General features: G+C 43.5%; 1 protein-coding gene across 7 annotated transcripts in view; it reads left to right on the top strand.

Annotated features, from left to right (window-relative positions):
- The window catches only part of YEATS2 (YEATS domain containing 2), a 51930-nt gene extending 37770 nt beyond the window's left edge, over positions 1 to 14160 (top strand). For 4 of the 7 annotated variants that reach the window (XM_063339560.1, XM_063339559.1, XM_063339557.1 and 1 more), the window contains 10 exons: positions 527 to 658; positions 925 to 1023; positions 2043 to 2154; positions 3421 to 3494; positions 4605 to 4684; positions 5648 to 5849; positions 7235 to 7461; positions 8651 to 8725; positions 10154 to 10227; positions 11082 to 14160. In XM_063339560.1, coding sequence (XP_063195630.1) covers positions 527 to 658; positions 925 to 1023; positions 2043 to 2154; positions 3421 to 3494; positions 4605 to 4684; positions 5648 to 5849; positions 7235 to 7461; positions 8651 to 8725; positions 10154 to 10227; positions 11082 to 11190 — 1184 coding nt within the window. In that variant the 3' untranslated portion in view covers positions 11191 to 14160. Of the gene's footprint in view, positions 1 to 526; positions 659 to 924; positions 1024 to 2042; positions 2155 to 3420; positions 3495 to 4604; positions 4685 to 5647; positions 5850 to 7234; positions 7462 to 8650; positions 8726 to 10153; positions 10228 to 11081 lie in introns of those variants that run through there. The other 3 variants (XM_063339555.1, XM_063339558.1, XR_010071717.1) reach the window with 3 other exon arrangements.
- Positions 14161 to 16143: the final 1983 nt, after the last annotated feature.

The following is a 16143-nucleotide window of genomic DNA, read 5'->3' as shown; positions in this document are numbered from 1 at the left end:
CTTGGGCTTGTCGCTTGGTTAAAACGTGGTTGATGGTGCTCTGCGGACTGCAGTGGATTCTGCTACGCTGAGCTGCAGAGGTGTGTGTGGCACTTGGGTGCCTCAGCGAGAGGGGCTGTGTAAGTACAGCAGAGCTGTCTGTCACTGGCTTACCAGACCCTCGAGCACAAGGGCTTGTTCTGACAAGAGAGTTTTACTCTGTGCTGAGCCTGCTTCAGTTCCAAGGTTTGTGCTACATCAGCTTTTGCTTAAGATTGCTTACGTTAATTAGGAAATCTGCCTCACAAATATCAGAGCGCTGTGCAGCATGTTATACTGCACATATTGTGGTGCAGCACCCCAGTATTTTAGCAATCATTTGTGTCAGAAAAAACTTGTCTGACAGTTCACTGAACTGTGGCTTCTTAAGAGGGTGGCTGTGCTAGCTTACATGCCATCCTAGTTCAGGCAGAAAGGGAGAGAAGTAGCTGGAGATAAACAAAATGGTGTGTTTTATTTAACATTTTGTCTTCCGTTCTTCTTGCAGGGTTGCTAAAAATCCACTCAAATCAGTCTAGTCCACAGCAGGCTGTTCTGACAGTTCCCAGCCAGCTTAAACAGCTCGGTGTAAACACAGCTTCTGGAGGTGTTCAGACAATACTCATGCCTATGAACAAAGGTAAAGGGCAGAGGAGGATGACAGATGGTGTTTGAAAATCCCCTTCGACGCAGGGTAGCTCTTGGTCGCTGTTGGCATACATGGTCCAAAGTTAGAGAGAGAAGAAAATGTAGCAAGGAATTTCATCCCTAAACGTTGTGCTGCAAACACTGTGTTGCTTCTGAACATGGTTATTTGTTGAAGTGTGTGAAGTTTGATATTTTGTTTTTCTTTTTCTTTTCTTTGTTGTTTTGTTGTTTGTTTTTCTTTTTGCTGTTCCTCTCCAGTGATACAGTCACTTTCTACCAGCAAAGTTTCAGCTGTTGCAGCTGTCACAACAGCAAGTACCGTTGTCCCTAGTCCCTCTACAGCATCCATTACTAAAGGTAACACGGAATTCTCCGTAAGATAAGTAGTAGAAATAAGCTGGTGCTGTTTTGTGCAAGTGGCCTGACTAGGAAAGTAGACTCTGTGACTGTGGGCTCCTTTATTTCCGTTGTTAATAGGGTTTAAATCAAGTAAAAATGGCATTGGGGGACTAGGAAATTAACAGTGACTTGCCCCTCAACAAATCCCAAAGGAGAGGCAGGTAGAGAGAGAAATGAGGATTCTATAGACAGCTACCACAAGTAGCTTAAACATTCATTGTTTCAATCCATTTTTGCAGAAATGCATAAAGCAGCATGTATTTAATCACAGTTACTACTGTCCTTAGAATAGTGACTGTGGTGAAATGCACTGGGGAATGCTTTCCAGCAGCACTAGACATAAACAGCATGTTTACTGGGAGAGACGCGCCCACAGTACTTGCCAGAATAATGGGCCAGAGCGGAGATACCCAAAGTCCAGTTCTTGCAGAACTGTCAGGCATCTCTCCCATCCCACATGAATGCCCAGGCTGCCTAGCCATTCGGATTGGGAACATCTCTCTCTCCTGCTCCTGTCTCACCAGAGTTCTGTCCTAGATGTGAGAAAGTTCATTGATGTCAAAATCAGTGATGTCTTTGCAAAGGTTCTCACTTTGAAATGTCACTTCTTGCTAAAACTGTTGGTAATTTTCTGTACAGCTCTTTGTTTACAGAAAGGCCAACATACATTTACAGTTCAGTTTGGATCAGGCAGTCATATGCAAAACATCAGCAAATGATTTATGCACATGCAAATTTTCTAAAAAGGATGTGAGCGTATTGAGATTGGGGTGGGGCGGGGAGGGGTGTGTGTCGTGTTCTGGTGGCTTTCTTCCAGCAGAATTGAAGGCCACATTTGTTCATGCTTAATCAGAATGCGAACAACAAATTAAGTGATGCTATGTAAGACCCTTAGTCTTACCAGCATCTCACAAGACATTATTTATCAAGCTTACTGGTACTTTTTGTCTCTTAAAATGTGTTCTGTTTCTTTGAAGTTAAGATGGAGCCTGATTCAACAGGACAAAACTGCAGTTCTGTGGGTACCCAAGAAAGCCAAGCAGCCGTAAAAACAGAAGAGAACTCTGAACTTGGGAATTACGTTATCAAGTAATTGCTCATTTCTCTATAATTACTTTTGGTCTTTGAAATACCAGGGGGAAAAGAGGAGGTTCTAAGGATACCTGCAGTAGTGTTAAGTTTGACCCAGAAATACATTATAAAATCTTCTGTCCCACACGCTGCTGTATCAGTACTAATTCCACTGGCTGGCGTTTGTTCCAGACAGTGTCACAATATTTTCTTTGTAAATGGATTTGTATGCAGGGGTCATGAAAGGGCAAGAAAAAATTATTTGAAGATTTTCAGTGGTTTTGTGGTTTGCTAAAATCTCAAGCTGCTAAAACCTCTTTATCATCTGATGCTTGTATAATTCCCGTTGCCATTGTGTGTCCTTACTGAAGTCAAACTGCCCAGTGAAATGCAGGTCAAACAAGGGGCATCTGAAATAAGTAGAAATGTCTCTCTTCTTGCCTCTCTAGTCTTGTAAAGTTCATATGCTTCTGTAATTAGTTAGCATCACGGCTGCCTTTGTTCAGAATTGGAATTAAATAATAAAGATCGCTGGAGTGTTTGTTCACTGGATGCTGTGAAATCCAGTGCCTTGTTTGTGATGCTCTTGCAAGTACTTGTTAGTGTTTTTTCCCCAGAGCTCAGTTTGCAGGATTTTCTCCGCATGTTTCTTGTAATGTATAGGGGGTTTCTTCTGCTCTTGATTCCTCCAGTGGCTGACTTTCCTGTCTCCATGTTTTGAAAAGTTTTGTTATCCTGACATATCCCTACAGACATTACCCTGATGGAGAGTGTGTGTAGGAGACAGGAATAAATCTTGAGTCAGTACACCCTGGAAATTATCCTAGTTATAAAATAACAAATGGAAAATACAGTTCTTGACAGTTAAATACAGTATGGCTGGTTAAGTAAAATTTCCTTAAACTCCCTTCAGTACAGAGCTTCCCATGCAGTATCCCATGTTTCTACTGGCACAGCCTGTACTAATAGGTGCGTCTTATCCCTCAAAGTAGTGTTGCAGCTTGCAAGATGATGCAGGGATTTCTTCCAAGCCAGCCCAAAAAAGCCTGTCTTCAGTTTCTTCATCATGACAAATGCAGCTTCAGATGTGGGTATTTCAGTGAGAGAAAGGGCTGTTTGAAATACCTTCTCCAGACTGGGGCATAACAGTTTATCCTCATATTAATATTGCTATAGTGCCTTGGGGCTAGGGACTTTGGACCATGCAGTGATTTTGAAACCTTTTGCATCTGATTCATTGCTTCCAACAGTATTCTTCATTGTGATTCTTTTTATCCCTTGCAGCATAGAATATTTGGAGAACGTCCAGCAGCTTTTAACAGCAATAGTGAAGAAGGTTCCATTAATTGCTGAAAAAAGTAAGCAGTAAATGAAAAGGCTTTGCTTTCTACTTTCAACGTATCAACAGAATGCCTTGCACACTCTGTAGCTGCAAAAATTATTAAATGGCAGAATGAAATGAAGCCATTCTCCTAGAGACCTTACTCCAGGGATTATTCTAAAGATGCTTAGAATCAGGTTCTTCCAATAAAGCCAAGTATGTTGTCAGCAGTTATTAACTTTCACCTGTTTTTTGGCTAGAAATAGATTTTATTTCCTCATATAATGGGTGCAAGTAAGCTTGTCCTTAATAGATGTGCTGCTTTTTTCCTTTTTTTTTTTTTTTTTTTTTTAATGCCAGCATTTCAGAAATGCTTGCAAATATGATAAAGTAGCTCAGCATTGGAATGTGTTTGTTGTTGGGGGTTTTACTTTTTCTTTACTGGTAGTTAGCAGAGAAATGTTTTAATCTTTTTTGGTACTTTATAATTGTGTACCTCTTACTCATGTACATAGCTGAAAATTTATCAGCTTTTTCTGGTAACTAATGCACTTTGAACAAGTGGTTCTGGAGTCTGGGTAGGGCAGACCCTCTCAAGATAAGCACAGTGAGCAGAGCAGGAGTGGGCGGCGCAGCAAAGCTTTCGTTACATACAGTTCTCTGGCCTACAGTAGCACTCATTAATCCGTTGCTTAGGATTCATATCCTCTCCTCATGTTTTTGCCAGGAAGCCTTTTCATTATTTCATTTTTATATTGCTGCCAGGAAACATTTTCACTATTTCATTTTTATATTGCAATTTGTTGGCAAAAAAAAATGTTTTCCAAAGGAAGAGACTTTGACCAGTAAGACAGACTTACAGGTCAACATCCTTACAGTCCTGGGGGAAGAAGAGGCTTAAAACAGCCGATAGCCACAGATGTCTGTATATCCTGACCAAGAAGAATGCTGATTTTGCATTCAAAACCCAAAATGTCTGCTTGTACCTATCTATGCTCTACTCAGAGTGAGCACAACATTTGTGAGAGTTACACAACTTGATCCTGTGAGCATAAAACACATTTCCCTCTTCTTCTACACTAAATAACATAAAAAAACATAAAAAACTTCACCTATTTAATACTGATTTTGGCTTTGTGTTTTCTAGGTGAAGATGCAAGCTCTTTTTGTGCTGGTTCAGTGGAACAGTATTACAGCTGGAATATTGGGAAGAGGAGGGCAGCCGAGGTAACCCTGTCCTCCTGTGTTGCTTAAGCAGTCCTTAGGGACACAAGAAGGATTTCTGAATTATGGAACCTTTCTTGTTGTTGGCTGGTTTGTTTTCTGAAGTCTTAAATGGAAGCATTCCTTACTGCAAGACGCACTGATTTGTGTCCAGGTAGTGATCCAGTTTATTGTTCAGAGACGTTCTCAAGCAGAAGGGACTCTAAAGGTCATTTTTCGTTTGGTTCAACATAAGATGGTTTTGAAGCATTTTCAAAATTAGAATTTTTGCAGACTGTCCAGTTAGCACTTTATCCCCCTCTGTGGCATATTGTGGTCATGGGAATTTTACCCAACGTACTTGGCCCATCTTTTCATGGGATTGTGTCTGCTTTCTGTAGGAAGAGATCTGAGGGATCTGACATAAGCAATGCTAGTGCTCAAATAGGTTGTCATTTCACCAAAAATAAATACTTTGGTTAATCTGGACCTTTTTGTATTGCGATTATTATGTTTCCCTCTATTTCTTCATAGTTTTGTCATCCTGCAATGGAGTTTTATGGGGAAGATGTTAAAACTGATTAAACCTTCTGCTGTTGCCAACTTAAATGATTAAAGAGTTTAACCAAAATTTAGAGCAGCATATATTGCTCTAGTGGATTTCTCGCCCTATGCCATCTTAGGTGTTACTTGGGAAATGAGACAGTTCAAGTCAAGACAAATGTGTCTGGGCCCCTGTAAATCTGTGTCCCTTTTTCTTGAGGTTTCTTGAGGTTGAGTGAGAAAGCAGAGTTTAAATGTTCTGCCTACAGCTGCCTGATATCAGGATTATGCCCATCTTCCACATTTGTTTTTCCTTGTCATTCTGACTTCTGAGAAAATTGCATTCCTTTCGTTTTCCTTGCAACCTGGATTATGGTTCTGGGCCATAGTCTAACCTTAAACATTTTAGCCAATGTGATGAGCTTTCCCTTTGGTCTGTCACAGTGGCAACGAGCAATGACAGTGAGAAAGATCCTACAAGAAATCATCGAGAAGCACCCCAGGTTTCACAACATTACACCCCTGAAAACAAAGCATGTGGTGCACTGGTGTCGGTGCCATGGCTACACTCCACCTGACCCAGAGACCTTGCGGAACGATGAGGACTCAATTGAAGACGTGCTGACACAGATAGACAGTGAGCCAGGTGAGTATGGAGGGACAGAAAGCACCTTTTTGCCATAGATGCTGTTTATTAAATGGCTCAAGACTCTGTGTGAGTATGCGCACACGTGCTGCTGCTTCTGGGGAAGGGGATTCTTACTTCCTTTTTTTTTTTTAACTTGATTCACTCTGGAATAACAGAAGTTGGAGATCTTAAGGGCAAGCCTACATGTTGAGGTTCCCCCTTGTCCCTCACAATTCTGATGTCCTTTGAGGCTCTCTTGGGTTTTATTGTGCTCTGGGGCCTTTGGAGGCCCAGTGTAGAGAAATCTGACGAGAGATGATTCTTGCCCCACAGTGTAACAATTTATAGGTGGGCACAGAAGCTAAGCATAGGGAGTAATGACAGTTCTGCCCTTGGGTAGGCTTAGCCTCTGTTAAAAGACTTACCGTGCAAACAGTGTGAATGAGTTCAGGTGCAAAACAACCCAAAACTGTCAGCGTCAGCATGGACCTCAGTGGTGCTTAGTTTACCTCCAAAAGTGAAGTGAATTGGCCCGTGTGAAGCTTCACGTTGTGTTATTACAGCTGCTACATTACCGTACTGGGCATAGCTCTGGGATCTCCACACTCCATTTTAGTACGTATTAAACATACATCTTTAATTTCATCCATTCTTCATAGTTAAGCTCCCTTGTTTCACCTTCAGGTAATCCCTTTCCCAAAGCTGAATGTTCTGTTCTGATCATACAGGGATTAAAAGTATTTCACAGAAGTGTGTGGATTTGATTATTATTTGCTAAGTCTGGCTCTACGCTGCAGTTGTTGAAGGTGGAAAGGAAGCCTACATCCACCTTTTAATATTTGTATATAAATAACTAGATTTGTGTCTGTCTTTGAAGAAAATAATCTGTTTATTGCATAGCTTTCCACTAAAGGTTTTACTGGCTCATGTCAAGCGTACAGAGAACACGTTACCCTTTTGTAACTCCACTGCAAATCTGTCCTCTGATTTTTCTAAAAGCATGATAATACTTGTCGCAATGTGAAAAATGACTTAGTGCTATGTGGCGCCTACATAGTAGAAACTCCATTTCTCCAAGCAAGTTGAAGAGCATCAGACTGCATTGCCAGTTGTCAAAAAGCTTCTGTGAGAGTGTTTAGGAGACTCCCATTAGCCTGGTTTTGTGTGGAACGCAGCCTTCTTGGTTGGTGTAGGAGCAGATGAAGGAGGGGACCATGAGTGTCATGAAGATGTAAATAGAAGGCTCTCAATGACTGTTTGCATTTCTGTTCATCCTTATCTTTGGTAGGAACTACAAAAATAACTTCCAATTACTTAATTTCTTACCATATTTTGAGTGTGCATCTGTTTATAAACAGCTTTCCATAACCTATCATGTATTTAATTGACTGCTTCTTTTTCAGAATGCCCTTCATCTTACAGCAGTGGTGAGGAGCTGTGCCGAAAACTAGAGGAACTACAGCAGTTGCTGAAACAAGAACCAGAACATGAAGAGGAAGTAGATATTCTCAACTTTAGCGAGCCGTTAAAAATAAACATTAAGAAAGAACAGGAGGAGAAACAAGAGGAGATGAAGTTCTACTTGGCTTCCCTGCCTGCATCAGAGTTTGTGAGGGACGCTGCAGAGAAGGTAATAAGTGAATCATAAAGCTAATAAAAACGGTTGTTAAGCTAGTTGTGGTCTTACATTTATTTAGTTGCCGTTCTCTCATCTATATGGGCCTCTGGATGCTTTGTGAAAGTTTTTATAAATGCTGTGTAAAAATTGGACCTTCTGACTCATGACACTCAGCGTGCCAGTGCTGGCAGAAGTAAGTGAAGCATGTCAGACAGGAGGTCATTTCGGAGTAGCTGTGTTGCAGGGCTTAGTACCAGAAGATTTGTCCTGGAAGGCTAGAAGCAAGGGGAAATGAGGGAAGAGGAGCACTAGCACTGAATTCTTCCTGTCCCATCACGTGAAAGATTCAAGCTCGTTGCTTGGACCCGTGCTGTTTAATAGCGGCTCCTGGCAAGGGGTTGTGGTAAAGGTTAGACCACAGCAAACTTCTCTACCTCTTGGATTTCCTCCCTCTATTCAAATTAGGGTAAAAGAAAAAGAGAGGAGGGGTCTTCTGTCACAGCAGCCCCAAGGAAAGAGAGGAGACTCACTTGGCTTGCAGGAAGGAGTGCTCGCCATTGTACCAGCAGGGACAGGAGCAGCGGGAGGGGTTAGCATGCAGCACCAGTAGGAGAAAGAAAGGATCTCCATCTCCACCTCTAGTGCTGACATCAAGAGACAAAGCTTTGGTTCTTCAGTGTATCTGGTCCCTTGCTACATAGGTGACAGCTCACGGCCATGATGAGAGTGAGAGTGGGGGATGAAGCACTCTTGTGATGTGGAACTTTTGTGCCGGGGGTACTGTTTAAAGGGGTTTCAGTTGCCATAGTTAGGTGCAGGGAAGATTATGCACAGATGGATTGAATGTATGTACGGTTTTAAAATGGAGGTTCCATTCTCAATCAAAAGATACCCAATGCAGCCTGGTTTCTGTGTGGACTTTGTGAAACAAAAATCAAAACCTGCTTTTGTTTTGTCTTGTGTTTTAGAGGCGTTTATGCAGGCTGTTCTAGTGGTCGAGCTTCATTTTCTCCAGAGCTTTTTTAAAATGAAGCCTAAGATTATACTGCTTGAAAGTTCTGCAGTGTCTGCTTGCTTGTTTTTTCACTAGCCTGTGTAATAGATTTTTTTTTCCTGTTAATGTCATTCTCATCTAATCTGTAGTACAACATGGCTTGTGTTATTTGATGTACTGATTTTTTTTCTCTCTCGTATTTTATAGATAGGGATTTCCTTTCAGCCTGCTGAGGTACAAAAGAATGTTTATGCGTCAGTAATAGAAGATATGATTTTAAAGGTAAGAAATTACTTCACAATAAGAACTTTTCTGTAGCTGTATTGACTCAGTAATGTAGAAAAAAGATGAGATATCCTTATTAATATGCATTTTTCAAATCAGGAGGTACAGCGTCTGATGTCCACCTCCACCTTTGTGCATGTATAGAAAGATAGATAGCTGGCCAAAAAGAGTCATATGCTTCTGTGCGTGTTTCCGTCTTTTTAACTGATTTGTTGGCTTGGACACAGAATAGTGATTTGCAGATTTTCACTGCCAGTAAGATACTGACTCACTCTGTAACTTTGAAAGTACCTCTTACTTTGTCCTACCCTTCAGAATCGGGGCAGGATCTGCCAGAGTTCTCTAAGACTTGATTGTTTTATACAAGGTTAGCTGATTTTTTCCTAAACACTGTTCGGTTTCTTTTTGCCTGGGTTGTCTCTGCTGGAAGCCTGCTGAATTCCTGCAGACAGTAGCAATTCTGCCTTATACGAGAAACCAGTTCTCTATCATAATCACTTTGGAAAAACAGAGGCAGTTTCTTACCAAAGCTTTGAACAGTGTGGAGGTTTTGGGTTTGGACTGAAGGCTAACAAAGATTATTTTTAGCAGTGCTCTGCTGTATTTCAAGCCAAAGGCAACTTTGGGGGTTGTTTACACAGACTGCTGCTTATCAGAGGATCAGTTTTACAAAAGCTAATTAATTCCAGGCTACACACGCACTTGCGTGCGCGTTTCTGTGCTCTCTGTTACTTATCATAGTTGAACTCGGATACAGATACATCCATTTGTGGACACAGATTGTAACCATCAGATTGCTCCATTGTAATTGTAGAGTTATGCCAGCTTTCCTGACTGAGCGTCCCAGAAACCTCTGCTCTAGTATTGATACAGGCCCAGGAAGCCAAGAGCCTTAATTACCTTTTGATTGAACCTTGATTAAGCCAAGTGTGTAGGGCATATGGCTGCCATCTGCTTGCTGACCAGGCTGGGAGGTTTTTGTGAAAAGTGTCTTGACATAAGCGTGGTGACCACAGGAAGTGGCCAACAAGCATCTACCAGCTCCCAGGAGAACATTTGGAATCTGCCACGTACAAAACAAGCTCTGGTGTGTGAGAGGCAAGGCCCTAAAATGCTCTTTGAAGCACAGGCTCGGGAGCATTGGGTCCACCCTGCTCTGCAGGTCCAGAGGGAAACCAGGCTGGGCGGTTGCAGTCTGAGCTCTGTGCATCTGTGAGTCTCATTTGTTCTGTTAAATATACTCAGTTCTTAATACTGTACTAATAAAACTCACTTGGGCACCTTGAAATGCCCTCTCCCTCTGCTGATTGAATACCGGATTGAAGTGAGCCAGAATTTCAGCTGCTCTTACACTGGTACTCAAGCAAATAGCATGTTCCTTTCCTCTTCTATGATGCTGTCTTCTAATGCTGTCTTTTGTCACAGGCCACTGAACAGCTTATGAGTGACATCCTACGGCAAGCACTGGCTGTGGCATACCAGACAGCTCCTCACAACAGGTACGGCACCTTGTTTCCTCTTGGACCACTTACGCCAGACCTATGGGCTGAACTGCTACAGGGATTTAGTCAGATTAGCTCAGACCATGTGAGTGAGGGAATTTATGATCTGGGAAGGTCCAAGCCTGAGGAGGGTGTTTGTCATCTCTTAGCTCCATAGTGGCAAAGGAGTGGTATCATAGGCAACGTCAGAAACTGAGGCAGCATTCTCTGCTGTTGCCACGCTCAAAGGCAGATGGCCTGTATCTACACAGGCACTCCTCCATTTCAGGTTACCATGTAGACAACTTACCCGTGACCCGCCAGAACTTAAACAACCTAAATGATCTCCTCTTTATTTTACTGATATACTCTTTTCTTGCTTAGATACTGAGTGATTTTTATGATAATGATTAGGCCATATTTTGATTTTTTTGTTTCAGCAGCATGATTTGGGATAGCTTGAAACTGAAAAAAAAAAAAACCACTATGAGAAAATGCCTAGTTTAAATATTTACTTATATGCAATATATAAATATTTATATAATATATATTAAACATATGTATATGTGTTATCTATAAAAATGGATGCGCATAGTCTGTGCTATAGAAGTTCAAGAATTAATACTTCAGCGCTTGATTTTCCTATCCCAGTGCCCCAGATGTTTCCCTGAGTCATGTGAGAATGGCTTTTTTGTGCTGTGACATTTTAATGCTTTTCCTATGTTGCTCTAACACCTGCTCTTTTATTCTGCTTTTTTATTGATCTTTTTTCTTTTTTTCCCCACCCCTGTTAGTAAATTTATTGACTTGCTGCTTTATGGACACGTGTCTTTTTATGTATTATAATAGCATCTCTGATGCATTCCCTGCAGGACTCCAAGAGAGATCACAGTGATGAATATTCACAAAGCCATCTGTAATATTCCCTTTCTTGACTTCCTCACAAACAAACATATGAAGATACTAAACGAGGAACAATGAAATAGAGCAGAGAAGATGCTACAGGAAAGGTGGATTTATGACTGCAGTTGGGTTGACAAATCCAGTGTTTCTGTAGGACACTATTATATACATTTATAACATTGGGCTACTAGATTGTTACCTCCAATTAAAGATGCACCTTAATGCAACAAAATGATGCTCTGTTCCAAAATCCAGTTGTTAAATGTCAGTGTTTACTTGGTAAGTGTATGTTCAGTGGCTGAACAAACATTGTCAGTTTGCATCGAGTTGCTAGCTGTGAGAGACTCCACAGGCCTGGTCCCTCTGAGACAGCTGTATTGATGAGATTGAACATTTTTTTAAGAAAAGAAATTATGCTTTTTGATGCAGTCAGTATACGAGTTGGTTTCCCCATGCAGTGGGCAGAACAGTTGCTTTGGCACTCTGAACATGAGAAAACTCAAAGGCAGCTTTTCAAGGTGGACCATTTGAGTAGATGGGTGGGTTGGTTGGTTAGGTTTGATTGTGGGGGAGCAGAAGGTTGATGGCTGCAACGAATTCTGCCAGTCCTGCTTGAGCATGATGTATGTGACTGAGAACACAGCTGGGTAGGTTTATCGCTAGCTTGTTCAGCTTAGTGTCACCTAGCCAAATTCCTTGCCTTGCTGGAGGAGGTGTCGTATGCCACCTTTTTTAGTCACCTCAGAAAGGGTAGACTGTTCATCTTGACTGAACATGTACCAAACCGTGGTCAGACTTGGTAAGATTTGACTGACCACTTGTCCTGCAGGGGAAAGGAGAGGAGCAAGTACAGTTTGTGGGGCTGGACTGGCTGAAACCCTTTGCTTGCCCAGCGAGTGCCTCCCCAGGCTGACAGAAGATTTGGAGTGGGCTGGAGGGCAGGTGACCAGCTGTGTTGTACAAGTCACTAGTGATCAACGTGGATTGTGAATTGCTGTGGGAGCAGCATCACTTTGGCTTACGTTCTCCTCAACAGGGAGGCCTGATAGGATCAAAAAAAATCAGTTTTGCCACTTGTGGGGAGCTCCTCTGATGTCTTGACTGCAGGAAGAAGTTCTGCTACTAACCCCAGCACTTACCTGTCTCAGGAACATCACTGGTGTCGGAGACATTTCTGCAGCCTGGCTATCAACACCTCGCTGAAGAAGGCTTTGCTGACAACATCCTGACCACCCCACATCCACCACCCCTTTGTCCTGCCCCATGGGTGCTTGTTAGTAGCGTGAATAAGCCATTGTATAGTTGGTGGGACTCCTGTTGGACTGTCATGCTTTCAGGGTGCTTGTTTGGTGAGGCAGTGCTGTCATGTGGGTGAAGCATGGGTCAAACAGCCAGAACCTCCAATGTGCTGATCTCAGCTGGGTCTCTGATCTGCTGCATGGCCTTTGATTTAATCACTCTGTGCCTCAGTTTCCCCATCTCTGAGCATGGGGAGCAGGATACCTACCTCACAGGGGTGTACTGAGGCCTCGCTCTTGTTGGTGCCGTGTTTTGACAATACAAAGCCTTTTATAAACATTAAACTACAGCTATCTTTCCTGGCCTGGGGTAGGAACAGAAATCTTCAAAATGTTATCTTTTGGTGCTTTTGGGGGCTGTGAGAGGGTGGGTTCAGGCTTGCAAGGAGAATACCGTAGGTTCAATGCAGTTCTTTAAGCTGAAGAAGGTACTATGTGCCTCAGGTGAGGTGCTGCCTGTCTTCTCCACCTTAAATAAAACCAGGGTCTGCAGATAAGCCCCTCTCAGCTCATCAGAGCTAACAGGGATTTACACTTCGCTTGTGTAGGAGTGACAGAACCTGGCCCTCGAATCTAGGAAACGGGACCAATGGATGAAATCCAAGCAGCATGCAGAGAAGGACTTAAATGCCCCCTAGAAAGGGCGTTTCAGATGCTCTGGATTCAAAAGATAATCCTGGCTTGTTCGGGTGAGCTGAGTGCCGGATTGCCTGCACAAGTAAAGTGCACAGCTTAGCCCTGACGTTAGTTTTCAGCTGAGGTCAGTGTGAGAAGGAGCCGAGCAGCGGTGATGCTGTTTGAGCTCAGTGTTGAGAGCTGGGAGGAATCCAGGTAGGTGGGGAACTGCAGGCCCCACACTTTGTAGGCTCTAGTGAACTCAGCGTCCATACTGCTTTCAGGCACCCCTGTACACAGCTTTTACAAAAGAGAAGGGCATTTTCAAGATATCTGTCACTATCGCTATGACAGCCTGCAGGTTGTGTGGGAACAGCCTTTTGGGCAAACTCAGTTGTGCTGTGATCTTCTGCAATGACACATGCATTTCCAGCCCCCGTCTCCTGTGGGCTTCGTTTCTGGGATTTTGATAACGCCCAGAGCAGCTCTTGAGGATGCAGGAGCTCGTCTTTGGGCATCTGTTTGCAAATTGTGGCTTCCTTGCCCGTGTCCTGCTTTTCTATGAGGAATGGAGTTTCAGAATGAGTCCTGAACCTGGCCCTGAAGCAGGCAGGTAAATGCCCCCTGTCCTTAATGCGGTTCTTGCAGCGGAGATCTGTTGCTGCATTTCTGAGCAACCACAGGTTATTCTCCTAGGAGATGCTATATTAATAATATATAAAGTTTGCTGAAGAAAAATTAACTGTTAAAAGCAGATAGAAAATAACACATTTGTTTAGTCCTTCAGATGTAGGAAACATTTGCAACGAGGTGTTGGAATTTTGAAAAGTGGTGGGAGAAAAAAATTGTTGGCGAGAAGTTCCTGTGGGAATTGCTTGGAGATGAGTTAGAGGTTGTGGAATTTCACGCACCCGTTCAGAGGTGTGTGGAGCGCTACAGATGATACGGTGTGTTGAAATGTTACGGTATATTTCTCTGGCTTTCTAAAGAGTCTTGATACAAATTAAAGATCTCTTTGCAAATATTGCCCCTATTTGTAATGCTGAGTGTTTAAATCCTTCATGTTATCTGTATTATACTGTATAATTGTGTAAGATACGTATGTTTACAATAAATTCTTTTATTAGCTGTGGTAGGATTGCCTTGATTCTCACCTGTCACTCCAAATCCACTTATTTCTGTGTGCTCTATATATTCAGAGTGTTTTAGTTAGTTCTTGATAAAAATTGGCGGTTGTGGAATTGATCTGAAGGAAAAGGTAACTTTTCCCTTTTCTAGTTATTTAAGAAAGCTCTTGGGTTTGGAGGTTGGGGGAAGGGAAGCCAGGAGCTCAGCAAGCTCATCTCCTCTGACTTTTCATCCTCCAGAGCAGCCTGTTTAAACAGCAAGGAATGGGTTTGTGTGGAAGACTGAACAGCGTGGTGGGTTGACGTAGGCTGGCCGCCAGCCGCCCACCCAGCCGCTCTCTCACTCCCCTTCAGCAGCACAACAGGGACATAGCGTACCAATTACTATCATAGGCACGAAATGAAATGAAGCCGTTTGCACACAGAGCTGGCACGGGAGCAAGCGGTGTGTCTGGGTCCCTGCGTGCACTCTTGGTGACACCAAAGCCTGTGCCACCAGGAACGAGGGGTCGTCCATCCTTTCTGTGCCATCTCTGCCCTGGAAGCGAACAGCCTCTCTGGGCTACACGGCATCAACACCCATTTGTGGTAAAACAGGTTGGTCCTTAGGATGGTACGTCGCTGCAGTGGCCAAGATAATCAGTATGAATAAGGCAGAGGTGATCGGTTTGCATCTGATTGTTCACCCTCCAGGAGGTCAGTGCGATGCAAAGAGAAATGTGCAGTTTATGAAAGCAGACAAATCATTCATGTGCTGCTTGTGAAGTTTTCAAGTTCAGGTAAGGAGAACTATCCTGAGCAGTGGAGTATTTCCCACACCAGAGCTTCACCTGAGCCTGTGGAGGTGCAGGTGTTCACTGCTCCTTGGCGTAGTGCATGCAGCTGGCCCAGAACTCGCTTTCAGCATCTGAGCAAGCCAGGTGTCAGCAAGATGGAAGGAAACAAGCACCTTCAGCGTCACCCTATAGGTAGTAAATTATAATGCTTCAGGTGTAAAACCTTCCTTTTCAAGGGCATTTATCTGTGTGTCAAATAACCCTTGTTTGCAGTGTGATTCACAGTCAGAAAGCCTTTACAGACTTGGATGTGAACCCAGAGCAAATGGGAAGACAAATACTAGTGTGAGAGCAGCGTTGGATGCAGTCCTGGCATCGTGACGCCCTGGAGCCCGCAAAACCGGTGTAGATTTGCCCTCTGGAGAGGAATCTGCTGTGGTACCTTTCAATTTGGCTGAGGCAGGCACTTTCCGTGCAAATTCATGTGCGTTGAATGTCAGCAGGCAGTTGCGTCCCCCTGTCCCTTGCAGTGGTAAGTACCTGTTTGGTTTTCCTTCCATTCTGCCCTCCCATAGTTGGAGCCAGGCAACAGCTCACGAGCCTTTGGCTTTCTCCTGGAAGTCTCCTAAGGCATAGCTGGAAGAGCTGGCACTTTAGTATCTGGGGAGGCTGGCTGTACCTTCAGCACCTTTACTCGCTTAAATGTTCTCAGGAGCATCTAAAGTGATGGTCTTTCTTAAAATTCAAAGCCAGCACCATTTTCCCGTGATCTGTGTGAGATGGCAGAGTAAAACAGGTGAAATGTGGGTTGCTTGTCCCTTTCTGTTAACAGGGCACGTGGTGGGCACCACTAAAGGGGGTGTTGCGAGCACGGCACCTGCATTAGAGTAGATCCAGCCTCTGTGTCCCCCACAGCGAATGTAGCAAACTGGTATCATTGGTACCCTTTCCCCTTCACGCTGATGGACCGCTTTGCTGAATAGTTTGCTTTCATAGAACTGTTTGGGTTGGAAAGGGACCTTAAAGATCATCTGGTTCCAACCCCCTGCCCTGGGCAGGGACACCTCCCACCAGACCAGGCTGCTCAAAGCCCCGTCCAGCCTGGCCTGGAACACCTCCAGGGATGGGGCAGCCACAGCTTCTCTGGGCAATGCTGCCTAAAAGAAGAGTAAGCCATCCCCTGCGTGTCAAGCACAGTGTGGATGGACATCGGTT

This window comes from Chroicocephalus ridibundus, chromosome 6 (genome assembly GCF_963924245.1).
Source record: "Chroicocephalus ridibundus chromosome 6, bChrRid1.1, whole genome shotgun sequence".
In the NCBI taxonomy this organism is placed as follows: domain Eukaryota; kingdom Metazoa; phylum Chordata; class Aves; order Charadriiformes; family Laridae; genus Chroicocephalus; species Chroicocephalus ridibundus.
Note: the sequence above shows the minus strand (reverse complement) of the source record. Positions and strands in the feature narration are given on the sequence as shown.